This window comes from Equus quagga, chromosome 2 (assembly GCF_021613505.1).
Source record: "Equus quagga isolate Etosha38 chromosome 2, UCLA_HA_Equagga_1.0, whole genome shotgun sequence".
NCBI lineage: Eukaryota > Metazoa > Chordata > Mammalia > Perissodactyla > Equidae > Equus > Equus quagga.
In genome coordinates, this window is record NC_060268.1 from 155474147 (window position 1) to 155493673 (window position 19527).

The following is a 19527-nucleotide window of genomic DNA, read 5'->3' on the forward strand; positions in this document are numbered from 1 at the left end:
TAACGGCAGACAGAGAGTTTTGTCTGCTGCCCGGGCGGAGCTCCGGCGCTTCCCCTCCGGGTCGCAGAACCGGCCTTTGAAAGTTCCCCCAGCCCCGGTCCTCTCCGAGATCTCCAGCAATCCCTAGTCCCACGGGGTGGGCAATGGCAGCTGGGAGACCTCTGTGCCCTCCGTGTCTCTCTCCGGGACCCTCCGGGCGCCCCAAGCACCAGGCTGGGTCTCCCCACCAATGGCGGGGAGAGACTCTCCCCGCGGGCTCAGGTGTGCAACTCCAAAGTTTCCCTCTGCGTTTAGGAGTAATTGCGGGGGGTTTAGGTAGGGTTATGGTCACCTGTTTCCACCGTCGCTCCTCTGTTGTGTTCTCGCTCCTGCCCTAGATGTGTGTGGATCCTCTGGGGGCGTCCGTTGGAAGAAAGCCGCTTGCGGGTACTAGGCTGCCCGTTGGGGTCAGAGAGTTTTCACCTATTTCCACATCCTCCCGGAGGAAAGTCCATCCGCCTTCCGATGTATAGTCGCGTGGGTGTCTCAGACGTCCTGAGATGCTGTCTGGATATCCTTTGTCAAGCGATAAGTGTCCAAATAATTGTAGACTCGAAGGGCGAGAGACAAAGAGGACTACTCACGGTGCCATCTTGGATCTTCTCCAGAAGCCACAACTTCTAATTCACAAAATTCCTTCCCCACAGCAAGAAGCAGAAATCACCTAATCCTAAATCATTTATTTAGGTCTTGGTGAGGAAGATTAACCCTGAGCTATCATCTGTTGCCAATCCTCCTCTTTTTGCTTGAGGAAGATTGTCCCTTAGCTAACGTCTGTGCCAATCTTCCGCTATTTGGTATGTGGGACACCACCACAGCATGGCTTCATGAAAAGCATGTAGGTCCATGCCTCGGATCCCGCTGAAGTGGAGCATGTGAACTTAACCACTAGGCCACTGGGTCAGCCCCTAAATTATTTCATTTTAATACCTACCAAAATCCTACAGGATAATTGGTTTGAATGAGCTAAATTTCCCTGGCCTGCAGCAGCAGATGTAGGATACTATGGGATTGGATCCCAAGGAACCTGAGTAAAGGGCTGCTTCCCCAAAACTTCCAATTATCAGGCCCTGCTGCCCCGACATCACTGTGAAATCATCCCCAGGATAGAACGATGAGAGCTTGGGAAGAGCAGATCCAACTCCGGCTCTTGGGCTAACATCTGAATCAGTGAAGGCAGTTACATCATAGCATTCGTTGTCAGTTCTAATTTATACAATTTGTCCTTGCTCTGCCTTGGGATAACCGCCTCCCTCCTTCCTCAGGCTAAGTATTTCAGCTCTCAGGCCGTCTTCAGCAGGCACAATGCCCCATTCGCTCCCTTCCCTCCTCTGCAGCTGGCTACATCCCAAAGAAGCAGAACGTCCCTTGTTAAATTCTGAGAGTCAGGAAAGAGTGGGAACCCTGCTTTTAAAATTCTTATACCGAGGAGGCAGTATTCTGGGAAGCGTATGAGGAAAGCCTCTATAGTTATGTTAAACTAAATGAACTGGCTGCCTAGTTGAAATGGGCACGAGTCTTAGGAGCATGGTAAAACAACAGAAAAGAACAGAGACATATGGAAAAAACAGAAATCACTGATAGTAAAATAATTTTATTTAGCTTCTTTTTTAAAAAAAGGTAGCATTTCACATATAAATTTAGACCTCGAGATTACAGTGTATATTTGCCAAAAGGAACATCCCTGAAGGAGGGACAGACTTAGAGCTCGAGAGAGCACAGGGAAGCACACTCCGTGGGGAGTTTAACTGGAAGTACTTTCTTTAAAACGTCACAACACTATTTCCTTGCTTCTCAACTCTGCCACCAGGGCCTGTGGCTTCTAAGAAAACTCACATCCATCACTTTGGGGCAACAGCTTTTAGCTCATGGGAATAGGAAACATCTCTAGGAATGAAAGCACAAAGGTCAATGATCCAGGTTCCCATAATAATCATTATTTATCTGCAGCAACAATATGACAGGTGAAGAGTTGATTTTTATAGTTCAGAAGTTCTTCTCAGGAGGGCTGGAGAACACAAAATTCATTCATAAAGAGAATGTAAATCATTAAATGAGTAAAAATGAAAAAATGATTCTCTTGATATTACAAATGCCTCTACAGTATAAGGCCCAAGGAAAAGACCCACCCAAATCTGGGATTTCTTTCCCATATAAAGTATTTGGCACAATCTACAAGCTGTCATGAGACTGACCGGACTGACAGTCGGCTGAAAGGTTTCTGGAAGTGGTCCCATGACTCCTCTGTCTGGCTTGAACATAGTGTGTTGAAAAGGGGTCTTAACAAGCTGCACAAACTCAGGCTTAACTATGGGGCACACTGTTTCAGCAGAGTTAATCTCAAGGGAAAAAAAGTCCAGAGGAAATAGGTCTCCCATAGCCATAGGCTAACTCTGTCATCCTCTCAGGGAAGATTAAATCCACTGGCTGCTCAGGAACTCAGTGGAATCCTATCTCCCAGGGAAGATAAAAGTTGGAGAACAACTTTGATTTCAGCATCTCAGGGCCAGGAGAGAAGGAGACAAAGATGACATAGGATGCTTTCTAAGTTACTCTTAAGAATGTAGGCTCCTGGTGAACAATATCAAGGAGAATCAGTGTGCTAGTAACCAAGGCAGCCCTAGCATTTGGCCCTCAGGCAGAGGTACTGGGGCAAATGAATGTACCCCAAATCCAGTTTTAAAAATAAAAACTTCCTGCAGTTATGATACAATACTGTGCAGTAAACAGCAAGGAATTGTATGCTGCTCCTATTTCTGGTTAAAGCCCTGTCCTGCTCTTGGCCAGCCAGAGCTCAGAGGTGACATGAGCTGTCTGTGGCTAAAAACCAGGCATCTTAGTCGCACACGGCCTGGGGCAGTGACACAGACAGTCATCACCCAATGGAAGGGCATGCAGGGCCCTAGAGCTTTGGTTCAAAGCAGAGGTTTCATCTCATCCAAAACTTCAAACCAAGCTCTATCTCTGAGCCTTCTAATGCAAAAAACTAGTGATTAGGAATCTCTGGTTGGGTGGCAAGGTGCATGTCCCAGTAGGCCACCAACTCCACTGTAGGAAAAACAAAAAGGTGCAATCATATCAAGTAAAGGGTTGCTCAAGTGGCAGATCATTTCCTGGGGAACTTCAGTGGACTGGATGCTAATCACACAGATGAACGCTGGCATTGGACCCCAAGAGAGAGCCTGGGTCCCAGGTGTAATCAGTCTTCTTTATACTTACCACATCCTGGATGTCTTCTCTCTGGCCTCCCATCTCTTGAATGGTTGAGCACACATTTCCCCGGGGACCAGTGTAAACATTATTCAATAGATCTCAGCTTAGAAAAACACAGCTTGTTATGTATTTAGTGTTTAACATTCCAGTGCAGGCAGTATCTTAGCATCAGACTTTCCCTCATTCATGAGGACCAGTTTCGGAAGGAACACAGGATACTTGATCAAACTGCGGCTGAAAAGACCATTTGAGAGCCAGACAGCTGGCTCTATCCTGCAAACAGCTGATAAACCAGGACTATCACAGGAGAGGCAGAACAGACGGAGCACGAGTTCTCTGTAAATCTGAAGAGTCGTATAACCATTGTTCCCACTTAACCCCTTGGGCCACGTCTTGATATGGGAGAACGTTTCCACCTCTTGCATCAACCTGTGCTCTCCTTGTTCTGGATGGTGCTCTCTCCAGAGGATTCAAGAGCCTCCTTAGAGGGGAGAGAGCTTTTTCTTCCAGTCCTAACATCTGAATATTTCAAAGCACAAGAGGAGTCCACGAACATGCTAGGGATGTTGCTGCCAAAGTAGATCTTACTGTTGGAAGCAATGGCCTGGTACCTTTTGAGCTCCAGATATTCCGGGGTCAATTTGTGCTGTGTGGGGGCAAACAAGAGCAAAGGGATCAAGACACTTTGGTGCAATAGTCATCTCTCTGTTTCTTTACACGTATTTTCCCTATTGCTCTCCTGAATAGCATTACTCAACTCTGAATCATTGCCAGTGACCCTCTCTCATTTGGAAGTGTGGCTATCACATTAACCGCTATATTCCAGACTTGAAGTTCGTTCAACAAGCACCTGTCTTAAAGAAGGAGCAGCTGTTCATTTTTCAATAAAAAAAGGATTGGGGAGGGGGGTTTTGGGGAACAATAAATGATAACTCACTAAGTAATGATAATAACTAACATTTCTATAGTGACTTGGGGCTTATAGTTTCCCACATGCTTTCTCATTTCATCTAGCTGAATGCAACCTGGAATCAGCCTGGAACTTCTGCTGGTTCTCTTGAGAGGTGAGCAGGTCAATGGATGAAAGTGGCAGAGGTTCGAAGGAAGGGCCCCGGCTATAACCTTATAATCAACCATCTGTGATTCTGCTCTTCTTGACCACATTCTAGAACTGGAAAAGATCTCAAGACATCACCTGGTGTGGTCTCTTGCTTCTACCCAGAAGCTGGATGTTTAAACTGTTTGTGATGGACACATGTTTGTCAGTCATCAGATCTCTCAACCTGTTACAGGGTTTTGTTTGTTTAAATCATGATGCCAAGACATACTCAACCAAAATCTCTTTGGGTTTGATTAAAACTCACCTCCAATGTTCCCTGGAATACACTCCTCCATAAGCCCCTCAGAACCTTCCTTAGTGTCCTCTCCTCATCTCAAGTCCCAGCGTCTCCTCCAGGCAAAAGCCCATCTCGTCTTTGCAGCCCTCTGCTATCTTTCACTCCCTGGACCCACCCTCTCCAGGTGATTCATACCCTCTGCTGAAACACTGCCATCAAATCTGGTAACAGTGCATGACCAAATTACTTCCTAAAGCCTTATTAATATAGCTTAATATCTGAAGAGCATTTTTCAAAATGGCATAAAACTACTTGCCCCTTTCAGCATAAGGCAGACCTCGATGACAAAGTCTTGACACTTATGCCTAGCCAGCTTCTCCCATGACAGACTTGGATTGCTAATTTTGTAAAGTGCAATTTCTCATCTTGCCTTCATCTTGACCAAATTCCATTCTGTTTGTATAAAGCTGTGTCCTCCAATATGTTAAGTTTATTTCTAAATTTACACTGGATTTCAAAGTACTGACAACTCTCATTCTTTTACCTATCATGTCTTATCATTTCTTCTGAATACAGATTATGTTGTTTCTTTCTAAATCAAAAGAGTTTAAGCACTGTCTATACCTTAAATCTTGACTCTAATCCTTCAAGCTGCATCATACACCTTAGCAATCTCTTTCTCAACTCTTCTCTGTTCCAATCTACTCTACAACTGATAACCTTATGAATCTTGTTCAGATTCTTCCCTTCTCAAAATACCATAGGGGTTCTAGCTGCCTCTTAATTAAATAATTCCTACTAACCAGGCCTGTACTCTCTAGACCGAAACTTACTCTAGTCACTACACAAAAACTCTTCACCCATACATCACCAAATCTCCTTTCTCAAGTTATGACACACGAAATTCCTCATGACCAGAACATCTTTTAAATCCAATAAATGAGCAGTACTCAACTGGGGACATTTGGGAATGTATGTTGGGATGGGCTGTTGATTGTTAAAATAACTGGTGAGCACTATCAACATTTATATCAAAATATCCCATAATGCAAGAGACAGTCCTCAACAATGAAAAAGTGTCTCACCCCAAAATGCCAAGAATGTCTCTGATGAGAAACACTGCCCTAAACAAGCTTAGCATCTATCCAGAAGAGCTCCCTTATGTGGGAAGCAATTCTAAATGAACTTTACTCTTCTGTCACTCTTGTCATTTCAGGAGAAGAACCTCAACTTTCCTGATTATCGAGCCCTCACACAGCAGTACAAACGCATGCACAAATGGCATTTGGCCTTTGTCTGTATATCTGCCTGCCTTTGTCCCAGCTCTCCACTTTTCTGAGGAACTATACAAAGTTCCCTACCCAATGAGTGTGCAGTATGTCTTGCTAAGTGACTGATTCTAGAGGGCGTGATGGCAACTACCCTTCCTTGACGCTGGATAAAACCACCTCTATCACATTAGAGCCCCTTACCAGGGAAAGAAAAACCCCCAAGTGTATTACTAGGAGAGTGGCATGGAGAGCCAGTCACCTTGTTTGAGGTGGCATATTTGTGTGCAGCATAATATTCAGCATCTGCTTTTGCCTTCTCTCGGGCCAGGAATGCAGCATCTAGAAAGCAAAAAAGAGTCAGGGTGTTTAAAACAAAGGAAAGTTGCAATCCATTTCCTCAGCTGGATAAGAATTCAGACTCTACCTTAAGTAGGAGTCCCTTTCTCCATTGCCTGGTATTTCGATCACTTACTTTACTTATTAAAGGCATATAACATTAGCAGTTTTCAAATCCCAGTCCCCAGACAGCTCTTTCTTAAAGGGGAAACTCTTGCCAATGTTGAGTAACTCTCAGCTCATCTGAGCCCACTTCGTTTCCCACCTAAAGTTGTTCCTTCTTTCCACCACCCCATCACCCAAAGCCTCACACCTCACCCAGGCTCTAGGCTTCGAGTAAAAGAACTAGGTCCAGACTCATCGGAAAGCTCTGCTCTATTCACTGCACTGTCCTCATCGCCTCCAAACCTGACACAGAACCAGTTAATGCAGAATAATAGAAAGCAGCAGTAAATAAGCAGAAGAGGTTGAATGTTTGGTCTTCAAGACCGTGAGCTAAGAACACCAACATCTCACTATGTGAAATCAAGGACTTTGAGAACCTCTGTGAAAACTGGGGCTTCTTTTTTCCCAGCTAATGTTTTGGTTATTTTGTTGGCTGACAGGTAGAAAAGAAACTGGTGGGGGTGGGGTTTCTTTCCTTGTACATTCTTTATAACTGATTATGGGTAATTCTCATACTTTGCCTGAGAAAAAAGTGGTAGCAAAAAAACCCCAATTTAAGGACAGAAAACAAATGTTGAGTTACCCATAGTCACAAACCAAACCAAGAGCTAGATATGTAACGGCAATTTTTAAAAAACTTGGCTGGAGTATCAGGCCAGCTACTTCCTCCAGACTAGATTATTCTGTCTCGGGCCTTCCCACCCTGACACGCAGGGGCCTGGGCCCAGAGGCAGAGGCAGCCCAGGACTGTTGGAGCCCCCTTCTCCCTGCTGTACCTTCAATTTCAGATATGCGCTTTTCAGTTTCTTTCTCCATCACCTTCTGCTGAAACCGAATTTTTGCCACTTGTGCAATCTTCTCTGCTTCTATAATTATACACAAAAGACATATTCAAAAACATTTCTCTAGTTCTGGAGCTACTTAGAATCAGCAGCACACAGTCTAATGTTTAACTATATAAGATTTTAGGGGCTAATTGTTTCATTAAGTTTTATCTATCCAGACTGTAAACAACTTAACAGAAACAAGGGAATTTATTTCCTACTTCACAGTTCTATCTTGACAGTGCTAGCTTTGTGGGAATGGGGAATACAAAAGGTAACAGTTCCAGTCCTTCATGGGATTAAACAGCAACGGTTCACAAGCTAAAGGGAAAAAAAGATTCTTCAGGAAAGTACTCAGAACAAAAACAGAGCAAAATAAATGCATGGCAACACAGGACAATTTATATAACGTGGCAGGAGAAAGAAGACTAAGGACGATAATTTAAACAGAGGAAGGCCTTCTAGAAGAAATCTTAAAGAAAATAACGGACATGACAGAGGAGGACATGGTAGAAAGCACAAACAAAGATAAGAAGGTACGGATGAACAAGTCACCAGAAAGAGGTGATAGGAAGCCAGACGACAAGACAACAAAAAATAATAGAAAGAGGGTTAGAAGACCCCCGTCTTGTGGGACAGGCTAAGGAATTTAGCTTTGATATACTCAGGATTAATTGTTAAGTTAACATTTATTTCCCATCAGGGAAATGACGCAATGAAAATGCTATCACAGGAGAAGTGCTCTAACTGCTGTAGAAGATAGAAGAGAAAGCAGGACAAGTCACCTGAGAACGTGAAAACACGTGTTGGGACTGAACGAGTAAGTGGCAGCAGGCAGTTACAGGTAGGGAAAACAAAACACTGTTCATAAATCTTTGGCCTAACCCAAGGATCCAGGACCAGGGAAGAAAGACTCCAATTACACTTTCAATTCAATCACTGCAATTCTTGAAGAACATTCTCAATTTTCCTTTTCAGCTAAAGAAGATGAGTATTTTTTTTTTAAAGATTTCATTTTTCCTTTTTCTCCCAAAGCCCCCCAGTACATAGATGTGTATTTTTAGTTGTGGGTCCTTCTAGTTGTAGCATGTGGGATGCTGCCTCAGCGTGACCTGATAAGTGGTGCCATGTCTGCACCCAGGATTCGAACCGGTGAAACCCTGGGCCGCTGAAGCAGAGCGCGCGAACTTAACCACTCGGCCACAGGGCCGGCCCCGAAGATGAGTATTTTAACACATCCCTGGGGGAAGTGCATAATGGAAAGAAAATTTTCAAGTGGTTTCTTCTATCCAGAAGACAGTATTCTTTATCAACTACCCCAGGGCAAACTTCCCAGTTCTCCATCAGATTAAAATCAATCTATATTGTACCATCCTAAAAATAGACTACTATGTTCAACTGGGCTGGAAATTTAGCTATAAGCAGAAACTCAAGATAGAACTTGAATAAAAGGTGAGGGATCCAAAGCGTGGAGCTAGAACCCAGAGAATGGTGTCTCGACATAGGGGAACGGCTGAGGTAATTCCAGGTAACACTGCTCTCTGATGTATGGGGATAAACCAATAAAGAGCAGGATCAGATGTCTAGTTCTAGAAAAATGGTGGAGCAGGCTAACAAGAAACCCATTAGTTAACAGCACCTTAAAGTGCTAGATAAAACATAACAAATTTGTCTTTTAATGCATGGCTGAGATCGTAAGAAGAATGGGAGATCCTCAAGAGATGTAAACACAGGGAGAGCTGAGAGCCTCTATGGCAGCAGCCCTGGACATGGTCATTAGACAAGGGGGAGGGACTTGGGTTACTGCTCACGCAGGCCAGGAGATGAGGCCTTGAGATGTTAGAATGGAGACGGCTGTATAAAACCAAGACAGCTAAAGGGTTGTTTAACTCCAATGACACTAAAACACTCTCCCCACCAGGCCAGTGAGAAGTAAGCTTTTCTCTACCTAGTCACAACAGAGTGAAACTGGAGAACACCCAAAGACAAAGAGAAAAATCTTAAAAAAAAAAAGAAAAGACGATGCCAAACAAAAATGAAATAATACTGCCAAATGACAAAACTAACTTTATTTGGGCTTATAACCGTAGGTTAAATTACCACTCAAGAACGAAATAAAAGCATTTCAGACCAAGGAAGACAGTAAGTCTCCCATTCCTTAGCCTTCACTGAAAAAAACTAGCAGAAAAAAGAAGGAATTGCCAGAAGCAATGGAGAGGAAGAAATTACATAAAACATGTAAATCAAAATAAATGTTTACTCTAAGAATCAATGATGATAATCAATGAGGGAATAAAAACAACATGAAAGTAAAGTACTCGGCAACAATACTATGTAAAATTGGGGAACAGTGATAACAATTAAAGCATTCTAAGGTATTTTTCAAGAAGAAGATGGAAAGAACGATTAACTTTAGACTTTGTCAAGTCAGGAATGCTTGTTAACATTTTACAGGTAATGACTAGTTATACATTCTAGAAACAGAATGTAAAACTTCCGATCAAGTAAAAGGAAGAAAAGAATAAAAGAAATTCAATCAATTCAATACCAATCAGAAAAGAAGGGAAAAAGAAGCAAAAAAATAAATGCATGGTAAGTAGCACAAAATTAAATGATACAAACAAATCCAAATATAGCAGTAACCATAATAAATATAAAAAGACTAAACTCACCAGTTAAAAGACAGATTCTCACATTGGATAAGATAACAAAATCCAGCTATATGCTGTTTACAAGAGACACACCTAAAACATAATGACATAGAAAAGTTGAAAGTAAAAGGATGGGAAAAAGATACATCAAGAAAATAACTAACCAAGAGAAATCTGGCATAGCTATATTATCATTAGACAAAACACACCTTAAGCCAAAAAGTATGTTTGGGATAAGGAGGGTTTTTATATAACAGGAGAATTCTCCAGGGCGATATAACAATCATGAACTTGAATGCTCTTAATGATATAGCTGCAAGACATACAAAGAGAAAACAGTACAAGTCAACAAATGCATGGTCATAGTGAGAGATTTTAACACACCTCTCTCAATAATTGATAGCTCAAGAAGGCAAAAATTAGAAGAATACAGAAGATGTGAACAACACAATTCATAGGCCTGATCTAATGGATATATAGAGAAACCTGCATCCAACAAATAGAGAACATACATTCAATCTTTCCAAGCACACACAGAATATCTACCAAAAAAGGACCATGTACTGATAGGCCACAAAGCAAATTTCAATATTTAAGAATCCATGTAACAGATCCTATTTTCTGACTACAGTGCAATAACGTTGGAAATCAACAACAAACAGGTAGCCCTTTGAAAACCAATTCCATCAGAAATTGAAAAATACACTTTTAATAATTAATAAGCAAAGAAGAAATCATAACAGAAATGTTTCTTAAAAAATTAAAACTGAACCTCAATGGACTACATTTCAAAACTTGTGAGATGTTAACTAAAGCAGAATTTAGAAGAAAACTTATAATCTTACACATTTCCATTAGAAAAGACTGAAAACTAAAGAAATAACTCAAAAAGTTAGAAAAGAACCAATGAGTAAACTCAAAAAAGGTATAAGAAATAATAAAAATAAGTGTAAACAATACAATTGAAAAGAAATTGACAATAGAATCAACCAAATCAAGATCCAGTGCTCTGAAAAAGTGAATAAAATAAGACAGACCTCTGGCAAAACTGATCCAGCAAAACAGAAGGCACAAATCAATGATATGAGAAATGAAAAGGGGGCATAGAGGCTTGGTAGACGGTTTTAAAAATCATAAGACAATTCTACAAATTTATGCCCCCAAATTTGAAATATCAGATGAAACAATCTTCTAGAAAAACATAACTACCAAACTGACTTAGAAATAAATACCTGAACAGACCTATACTTAATATAAAAATTAAATCAGTAGGTTAAATGTTACCACAAAAACAAACAAGGATACAAAAAAGCACAAATTCCAGTAGACCACGATGGTTTTTAGAAGTGAGTTCCACCAGACCTACTAAGAAGAGATAAAACATATTTTATATAAAATGTTCCAGAACACAGAAAAAGAAGAAACGCTCTCCAACTCACTTTGAGGCTAGGGTAACCACAATACCAAAAAAACCCAACCTGACAGTAAGAGTATAAGGAAAAAAAGTTACAGCTGATCTGATTTATGAAAATAAAAGTAAAAATTTTGAATAAATTATCAGCAAGCCATCTAGAGAAATGTATCAGGGTGAACCTCCTTCATCATGACCCAGTGGGTGTAGCCCAGGAAGACAAAGTAATTCAGTAAAAGATAATCTATTAATATAATTCACCACATTAACAGCTTTAAAAGGAAAAATGACATGGTCATCTCAACAGACACAGAAAAAAACTCTATAATAATTCTATGATAAAAACTCTTGGCAAGCAAGAAAGAAAAAAACTTCATTAACCTGATGAAAGTTCTGTACAGCAAACATCATCAGGACTATTAAAGTCAGCAACGAGACAAGAATGCCTGTCACCATCTTTCTTTCCAACACTGCACTTTTTCACAGCCTAAAGCAAAAAGATAAGAAGAACTAAAAGGCGTGGGACTACAAAGAAAAAACCAGAACTGTGCTGATCTGAAGACGAGATGATTGCGCACAGAGGAAATCCAAGAGACTATCAGAAATAACATTTTCAGGAAGATTGCTAAAAAAAAAAAATTCAACTGCATACCTATACAAAAGCAAAAACCAGTTAGAAAATGTGCTTTCAAAAAAGAGCCTATTTATAATAGCAAAAGACTTGAGGAGTATATAGGAATAAATCTCTAACAAAGAATGTGCAAGGACTTTAAGAAGAAAATTATGATCCTTTTTGGAAAGACATTTCTCATAAATGGAGAAATATAACAGATTTATAAGACTCATTATCATATATATTCTAATTCTCTCCAAATTCATGTAAACAAGTAAAGCAATTCCAATCAAAACCCCAACACAGTATTTTACAGAACTTGACAAGAGCTAGTTCTAAAATTTATATGGAGGAATTTATTTGGATTATAGGATAATCCAAAACAATTTTAGGAACAGTTAGAACAGTTAAGAGGAAAAGTTAAGGAGAAATTTGCTCTCCCAGATAGGAAGACAACCTAAAAGCTACAGTAATTCAAACAAGGTAATCCTGGGGAAGGAGAGACCAAGAAATTTAAACAAAATAGAGGCTCTAGCCACAAACAAATTATACATAGGATCTTGTTATATGACAGATGTGGCATTAGAAATAAGTAAAGGAAATAATGAACCAGTCAACAAATAGTCTAAGACAACTGGTTTGCCATTTGGAAAAAATGAAACTGGACTCCTATGTCACACTAAACACTAAAATAAATTCCAGATGGATTTAAGACCTAAATATGAAAAGCAAAACTTTAAAACTTTTAGAATAAAAGTTACTATTTTGGAGTTGGGAAAGAATTCTTAAACAAGATAGGAACGGTACAAACCAGAAAGGAAAACACTGATGAATTTGATTACATGAAAATTAAATACAGTCATGCACCATCTAATGACATTTCAGTCAATGAAAGAGTGCGTATATAACATTCGTCCCACAAAATTAGTACCACACAGCCTATGTGTGTAGTAGGCTATGTGATCTAGGTTTGTCTAAGTACACTCCATGACGTTCGCACAAGAGTGAAATTGCCTAACGACACATTTCTCAGAACATGCGCATGTCTCAGACATGTGTCTCAGTGACACACGACTATATATATGTATGTCAAAGACATCATAAAGTTCAGACAAGCTACAAATAGAGAGAAGACTTTGCAATGCATATACCTGGGAAAGGATTAAGATCCAGAAGATATACAGAACTTCTACAAATCAGTTCAAAACAAGTAATCAAATAATGGGTTAAGGACATCAACAGGCAATTCACGTATGAAAAAAGGAAACTTTACTGACCGATGAACAGCATTCAACTTTACTAGTAATCACGGAAATTCAAACTGAAATTATGTGATACCACATCCACCATGAAACCGGCATAAATTTTTAAAAGTCTGATAACTCCAAGGGTTGAGGGGGATGTGTAAAAATGGAAACTGAATATGGCAGCAGAGAAACTGGAACTCAAACACTGCTGAAGAGAGGGTAAAATGGAAGAAAACTGTGGAGAGCAATCTGGCAATATGCTGTAAATTTGAAAACATGTGCACCTTATGACCCAGCAACTCTACTTTGAGATATGCATTCTAGAGGGGTGCTTCTCAAACTACCTGTGGGAAAGCATTTTTTTCCTTCTATTTCAATCTGTTAGGAACTAATATTTTGTAAATTATAATAAAAATTAATTACTAGGAAAAATATTAAAAAACAAAAATATAAGCTCCAGTTTTTCATTATTAGATTCAAGTGACATAAAATTACTGTGTTAAAACACTTTAAGAACTTCTAAAGACTTATTCTCAATTTCTGTACTCATCTTGTGGATGAGAAACAAAAAGCTGGTGACAGAGCACCAAGCCACACCACATACTGAGTAGCACTAGTCTAGGAAAACTCTTGCATGTACACAAAAAGGCACGAATAAGGGCTTGACTACAGCGCTGTCCACAGTAAGGAAAAACTAGAAACCTCCTAACTCTTCACCAGTAGTCCATCAGAATGAACTGAGGTTCGCTCATAGAACGAAACACACAGCAGGTACAAACGAACTACATCTACATACATCAGTCTAAGCAAAACTCAAACAGTGTCAGTAAAAAGGGCAAGTTGTAAAATAAAAAGTAGAGTTTGACACCATTTTTGGAGTTTAAAACAATTCTATGAATTGTTTATTGCTACATACTGATAGTAAAGGTATAAAATATGGACAGAAAAGATATATATCAACTTTAGAATAGAAGCTACTGTGAGAAGACAGGTAAGAAATAAGACAAGAGAAGAGTATGAAAGAGGCTTCAAACAGATATATAAACTTTTTCTTAAAAGAAAATATGATCTGAAGGAAATATGGGAAAATGTTAAGCTTTCATTATACTGTTCTCTGTACATTCCTTCATATTTGAAATATTTAATAAAAAACTTCTTAAATTCCTTCATATTTGAAATATTTAATAAAAAACTTCTTAAACTTTCAGTATCCCAAGAAACAAACAACTGAGAGCCCAAGATGGCAGTCTAATATACAGTATCTGGAGTGTTAGGGAAGTCATCGTGATTCAAAATGACCTGTTAAGCAATCCTGCTGCATTTTCCAAGACCGCAACATGTGTCTATCCAGATAAAACCAGGTGCATGTCAATAGCAAGGATGCGCACCATAATCCTAGGCTTTGGCCAAAAAACTTCCTATTCTTAATCTGTATAAACAAAAACCCTATTCCACAGAGGACAGAGCTGCCCAAAAACCCTATCCACTCTCCTTGTCCTTGAAAAAGACAACAGTGGGAGCCAATAACATGGTGGAGAACCAAAGCACTTCATTAAGGACTAGCCTCATCTACTTTTTTTTTTATTGAGTTCATAATAGTTTACAACATTGTGAGATTTCAGTTGTACATTATTACTTGTTCATCACCATTTAAGTGCTCCCCTTCACCTCCTGTGCCCACCCCCAGCCCCTTCCCCCGGGAACCACTGACCTGTTCTCTTTGCCCATGTGTATGTTTATCTTCCACATATGAGTGAAATCACCTGGCATTTGCCTTTCTCCATCTTAGCCTCATCTACTTTTAAAGGCTTTAGGACATCTGAATGTACCAAGGAGTTTCCAGAATTCTCCACTACGTGTGATGCAATCTTCTTTGAGTCCCTTCAATATCCAACACGAGACTGACCAAGAACAGGACAAACTCCAAACACATGTACTTAGAGACATCCATTTCAGAAAGAAATTCAAGTACCTATAACAGCCTTTTTCCTCTCTGTCTCAGCTTCTTTCTCCACAACCTTTTGTTTCTGTGCAGCTATAAGAAGTTTTGTCTTCTCAGCCTCCCTGTGGAGCAAAATATCATAAAAATTAGAAACGATGTGCAGTCATAGGCAGTAATTTTATAGTGAGTCAGAAAACCATTTTCAGTAAGAACTTTCTGACCCATTAAGGTAGACAAGAGAAGTGTTACTCTATTTTACTTATAATGAATCTGAGGTTGAAAGATTGCATGATTTTCCCAACGTCACCCAGACACAGGAATTAAATTTAGTACATTTGAATTTTAGTCTGGCCTTTTCCTCTAACTGTATCATCGAAAGGCTGTGATCTGGAAGTATCTGGAGTATATAAACGCATCCTTTGCTGTTGGGCCTCCAGCTAGCCCATACAGTACCTCTAGACCGATCAGCAAAAAGCACCAGCCTCTGGGAAGCTGCAGTCCCTCAGGTGCATGGTTTGGCAATGAGAATGGAGCTGGATTTCAGCCCCTCTTCAGGTAGACACTCTCGTGTAGTGGCTCTATTTGTGGTATGGAAGATATAACTAGGTGGCAGTTATTAGGTGGTGGAATGGGATTCAATGTCAGGAAGAATTTTCTAAGAATCTGAGCTTTCTAATAATGAAAATGGCTGGTCTATCACTAAGCATGTACAAATGGTGGCTAGGGGACCACATGGCAGAAATGGTACAAAAAAAAGATTACTATTAAGTGGGAGGTTAGATTGGATGATCCCAAGGTGGCTTTTAATTGTGAAATTCCAATAGTCTATAAAATTAGCAAAGATCCAGAATTATCTGAAAAGTAACTCCAATAGTTTCCCCAAAACATTTCTCCCCAAACTCTCCCCTTTTCCTCCTGCCAACACTGATAAAGACATAAAATGATATTTTGGATACTATAAGTTGAGGGCAGAGAATACATAGTATTCATCTTTCCATCACCGGAAGCTATCATATTTAAAGTGTACGACATCCTGAGCTTTCAATAAAAATTTTTTTTCTATAAATGGATCAGACCCATGATCTATCCAGCCTGGCACTCTGTGCTTTATAGTTTTAAGAGAAGAGTTCCTTTTCTACAATGAAAAAGAGAAAATAAAACTCTGCATAATAGAAGATACAGACTTAGGAACAATAACGACTCAAAGTGTGTCACTCTATAAAGAAGTAGTACTATTACTTCTTGGGCCCCCTGTGTTTATACATCTGTTGTATTTTTGACATTTGCTAAGTTATTTCTCCAGCATTTCATATTTTTCCTCTTAACATATCACCCAAATTTCCTAAGGATTTTTGTTTCTGCTTTTCAGTACCTGTCCTATGAGAATAATATTGCCATTTCATCTGCAATAGGCACTCCCCTAAAAGGGATCTTCTAAAATACTTGGAAACTAATTTCATGTCAAGCAAGTAACTTCTCAGTCCCAGTCAGTCCTGGACACATAAAAGAGAAGACTACCAGGAGTCAATTCAGGCAAAGCTTCGCCAGAGGCAAATTACAAAGATCCAGGTCTAATTTTAGATATACAGTCACATACAATGGAAAAGCAAACTGTATACTAATAAGGTGTCTATTCTAACCATTATAACACAGTAAGAGAATAGAGGCACGCTCTACAACCTTAACAACTAGGACTCTCTTTCCTCAACTAATATTTAAGTCAAGGTATTATTCACATCCAAATTACAGCTCCTTAGGCTTCCAACAATAGTTCTACAGCAAACTGTACCTTTAGCGCCTGAAGCTGCTCCTGAAATGTCCATACATAAAGAGAAAACTAATAAAGCGTGTAACGGGAATTAAGATACCAGAATAGGCAATATTACTACAATTAAAGTATGGAATATAGACATAGACTCCACTCCCGAGTGTAGTATCCCATGTATAAGTTTCCTCTAGGCTGTATATTAATATGTAGACAGCCCTAAATACATGTATTGGGATCCCATGCATATTACTCACATTAACTCAAAATTTCTTCTTATGGCTTCTGGGATTTTGGGTTTTGTAACACGCACAGCCTAAAAAATAAAAATGAAAAAGCCAAAGTATATTTGAAAAACAAATCTTCAAACTAAATCTACAGAAGAGCTCCTCAAATGAAACTAATACAACAACCACGACACGGCTGCCTAACAACACACGTGGGGATTCCACCAGAAGATCTACTTGTCATGCCACCACACCAGGAATCAAGCTGCTTCCTGTTTCCTTAAAAAATGCGTGGCTACAGGAAAAACCACTCTACCCACTGAGGAAATAAACTCCAAGGTTCTCCCTTAAACGACCTTTCACAAAGCTCTTTACTTGGATACTTTCATTTCCTTTTCAAACCTGCAAACCAAAGAAACAGAAGGAAGGCAAAATTCCCAGATTTAACTTGTAAAGTAGGAAACAGTTAAGAACAAAAACAAAAACAAAAAACCCAGGTCAGTACATGCAACTTACTACAGTGGGCAGTAATTGAATTTACCATTTCCTAAACCTGCAATCACTCAGTACTGGCTGTAAATAATCAGCCTAACGCTGAAGGAAAACAGTTTACATTCTTTCTTCCTAAAATCTCACTGAGAACAAAGTCTACTTGTCTTTGTAGATGTTGTTTACTAGACACTTTGTTTCCCTAACCACAGTGTACTCTGACATAATTAAGATTATCTACTTGGAAAGTGTAGTTTTTTGAAGGCTGACTTTTCTAAATCAAGCACTCGATTGCTCAAAAGCTTTTGATTTTACTAAACATCCCTCAGCACCAACCTGCACTGCAAAAGCACATAAAACACGTTGCTGATCTGAAGAAAGTTACAATTTCTCTCTGCAAACTGGCTAAATTTTAAGCCACAAAGCCTTTACACAAATAGCCTTCTTTTAGGGCTTGAAGAAGACTTCTACAACTTTTAAGGGACATAGCCTTCCCTATGTGAAAGGGAACACTCAGATCTGTATGTCATTTTGAGAACTATCATAACTACCTACCAGAATTAGAGTGGAATGGAATGAGAAGTTGGGGAACTGTGGTGAAAAACTCATTACATGTTGAAGGTGAGGCACGTGAGGCCAAACGGAACAACTCATGGAGCTAGCCGGAAGACAAAAACTCAGAACCAGAAATTTCTGAGAGATGCCAGATTTCATTATGTGACTACCAGAAATATAGATGACTTCCAACACTTTTTAATATGATTCAAAGGGAAGCACTGTCATATTGCATTTAATTAGACTAGTCATATCTTTTTAGTCTTATAAAAAGAAACATAAAACAGGTCTGTCTTCTTAAGGCTTCTACCTTGCTGTATGTGAAAATATAAACGCCACTGTAACAGATACCATGAGTAAGGTGCACATAAGAGATTTAAGAAATAAAATGACAAAACATATATCCAAAAACAATGGCCAACACACACACACACACACAGAGTGAGTGGAGAAAGAGAAAAATAAAGATGAAACGACTATATCTGTTGAAACCGACCCCTGGGTTATAAGCATATATTTTAAACCAGAAAACCCAGCATATAATACAGTCACTCCCTTAAAAGTATGCTTATTTTCACCACTCTGATTTGCCATAGTAGTTGTTCAAGAGGAAAAATGGGGCATAAATATAGAGAATGGAAAAATCAAAACACTGATTGTTACAGAGAATGTTCATTCAACAACAACTATTACTTGGGTACCTAGTCTGAGCCAAGTGCTCTTTGTTCTAGGCACTGTGGACACAGCAATGAACAAGGCAAGAGTGCTCTCAAGGAATCTAAAATTTTAAAGGGAGAAAATAGACAAGGGACAACAAAAAGCAAAAATATGAACAAGAGAATTTCAGATAGTTATTAAGTGTTATGTGAAGAATTAAAATAGGATGATTTGGGGACTGGGAAATACTAGGATGTGGAGGGAGAAATCAAGATTTTTATTTTGATATAATTATATAACTAAAAAATCTAAGGAAATTCATAAAGTTTCAGTCAAGCAAGATAGATAGCTCTAGAGATCTGCTGTGCAACATTGTACCTGTAGTCAAAATAATGTATTGCACACTTTAAAGTTTGTTAAGAGGGTAGATATCACGTTAAGTGTTTTTACCATACACATACAAAAATTTAAGGAAATTAACCAAAAAAGTTACTAGAGACAGTGAATTCAGCAAACTTGTAGATATACAATAAATTTGCCCAAAATCATTTGCATTCCTCAATGCTTAAAAAAAAAGACTATACATTTAACAGCATTAAAACGTATTAAATTGATGGGTATTAATTTAATGTAGGATATGAGTTTCTCACCTAGGTCAGAAATTCTAAAAGAAACAAAAATCATGACGATATGATTAAGTTAAGCCATAAACTATGTTCCTAATTTTAAAACTTATATGCCAATTTAGGTACCTGATATAGCTTAAAAATATCAATAATGAAAAC

At 39.1% G+C, this 19527-nt stretch overlaps 1 protein-coding gene across 6 annotated transcripts in view; it reads right to left on the bottom strand.

The window, feature by feature from the left end:
* Positions 1–1617: 1617 nt before the first annotated feature.
* Positions 1618–19527, bottom strand: part of ERLIN1 (ER lipid raft associated 1) — a 34630-nt gene continuing 16720 nt past the window's right edge. For all 6 annotated transcript variants that reach the window (XM_046653674.1, XM_046653671.1, XM_046653675.1 and 3 more), the window contains 5 exons: positions 17072–17130; positions 15080–15171; positions 7138–7227; positions 6120–6199; positions 1618–3898 (listed from right to left, as the gene is read on the bottom strand). In XM_046653674.1, the coding sequence (XP_046509630.1) occupies positions 3677–3898; positions 6120–6199; positions 7138–7227; positions 15080–15171; positions 17072–17130 (543 nt within the window). In that variant the 3' untranslated portion in view covers positions 1618–3676. The remainder of the gene's footprint in view (positions 3899–6119; positions 6200–7137; positions 7228–15079; positions 15172–17071; positions 17131–19527) is intronic.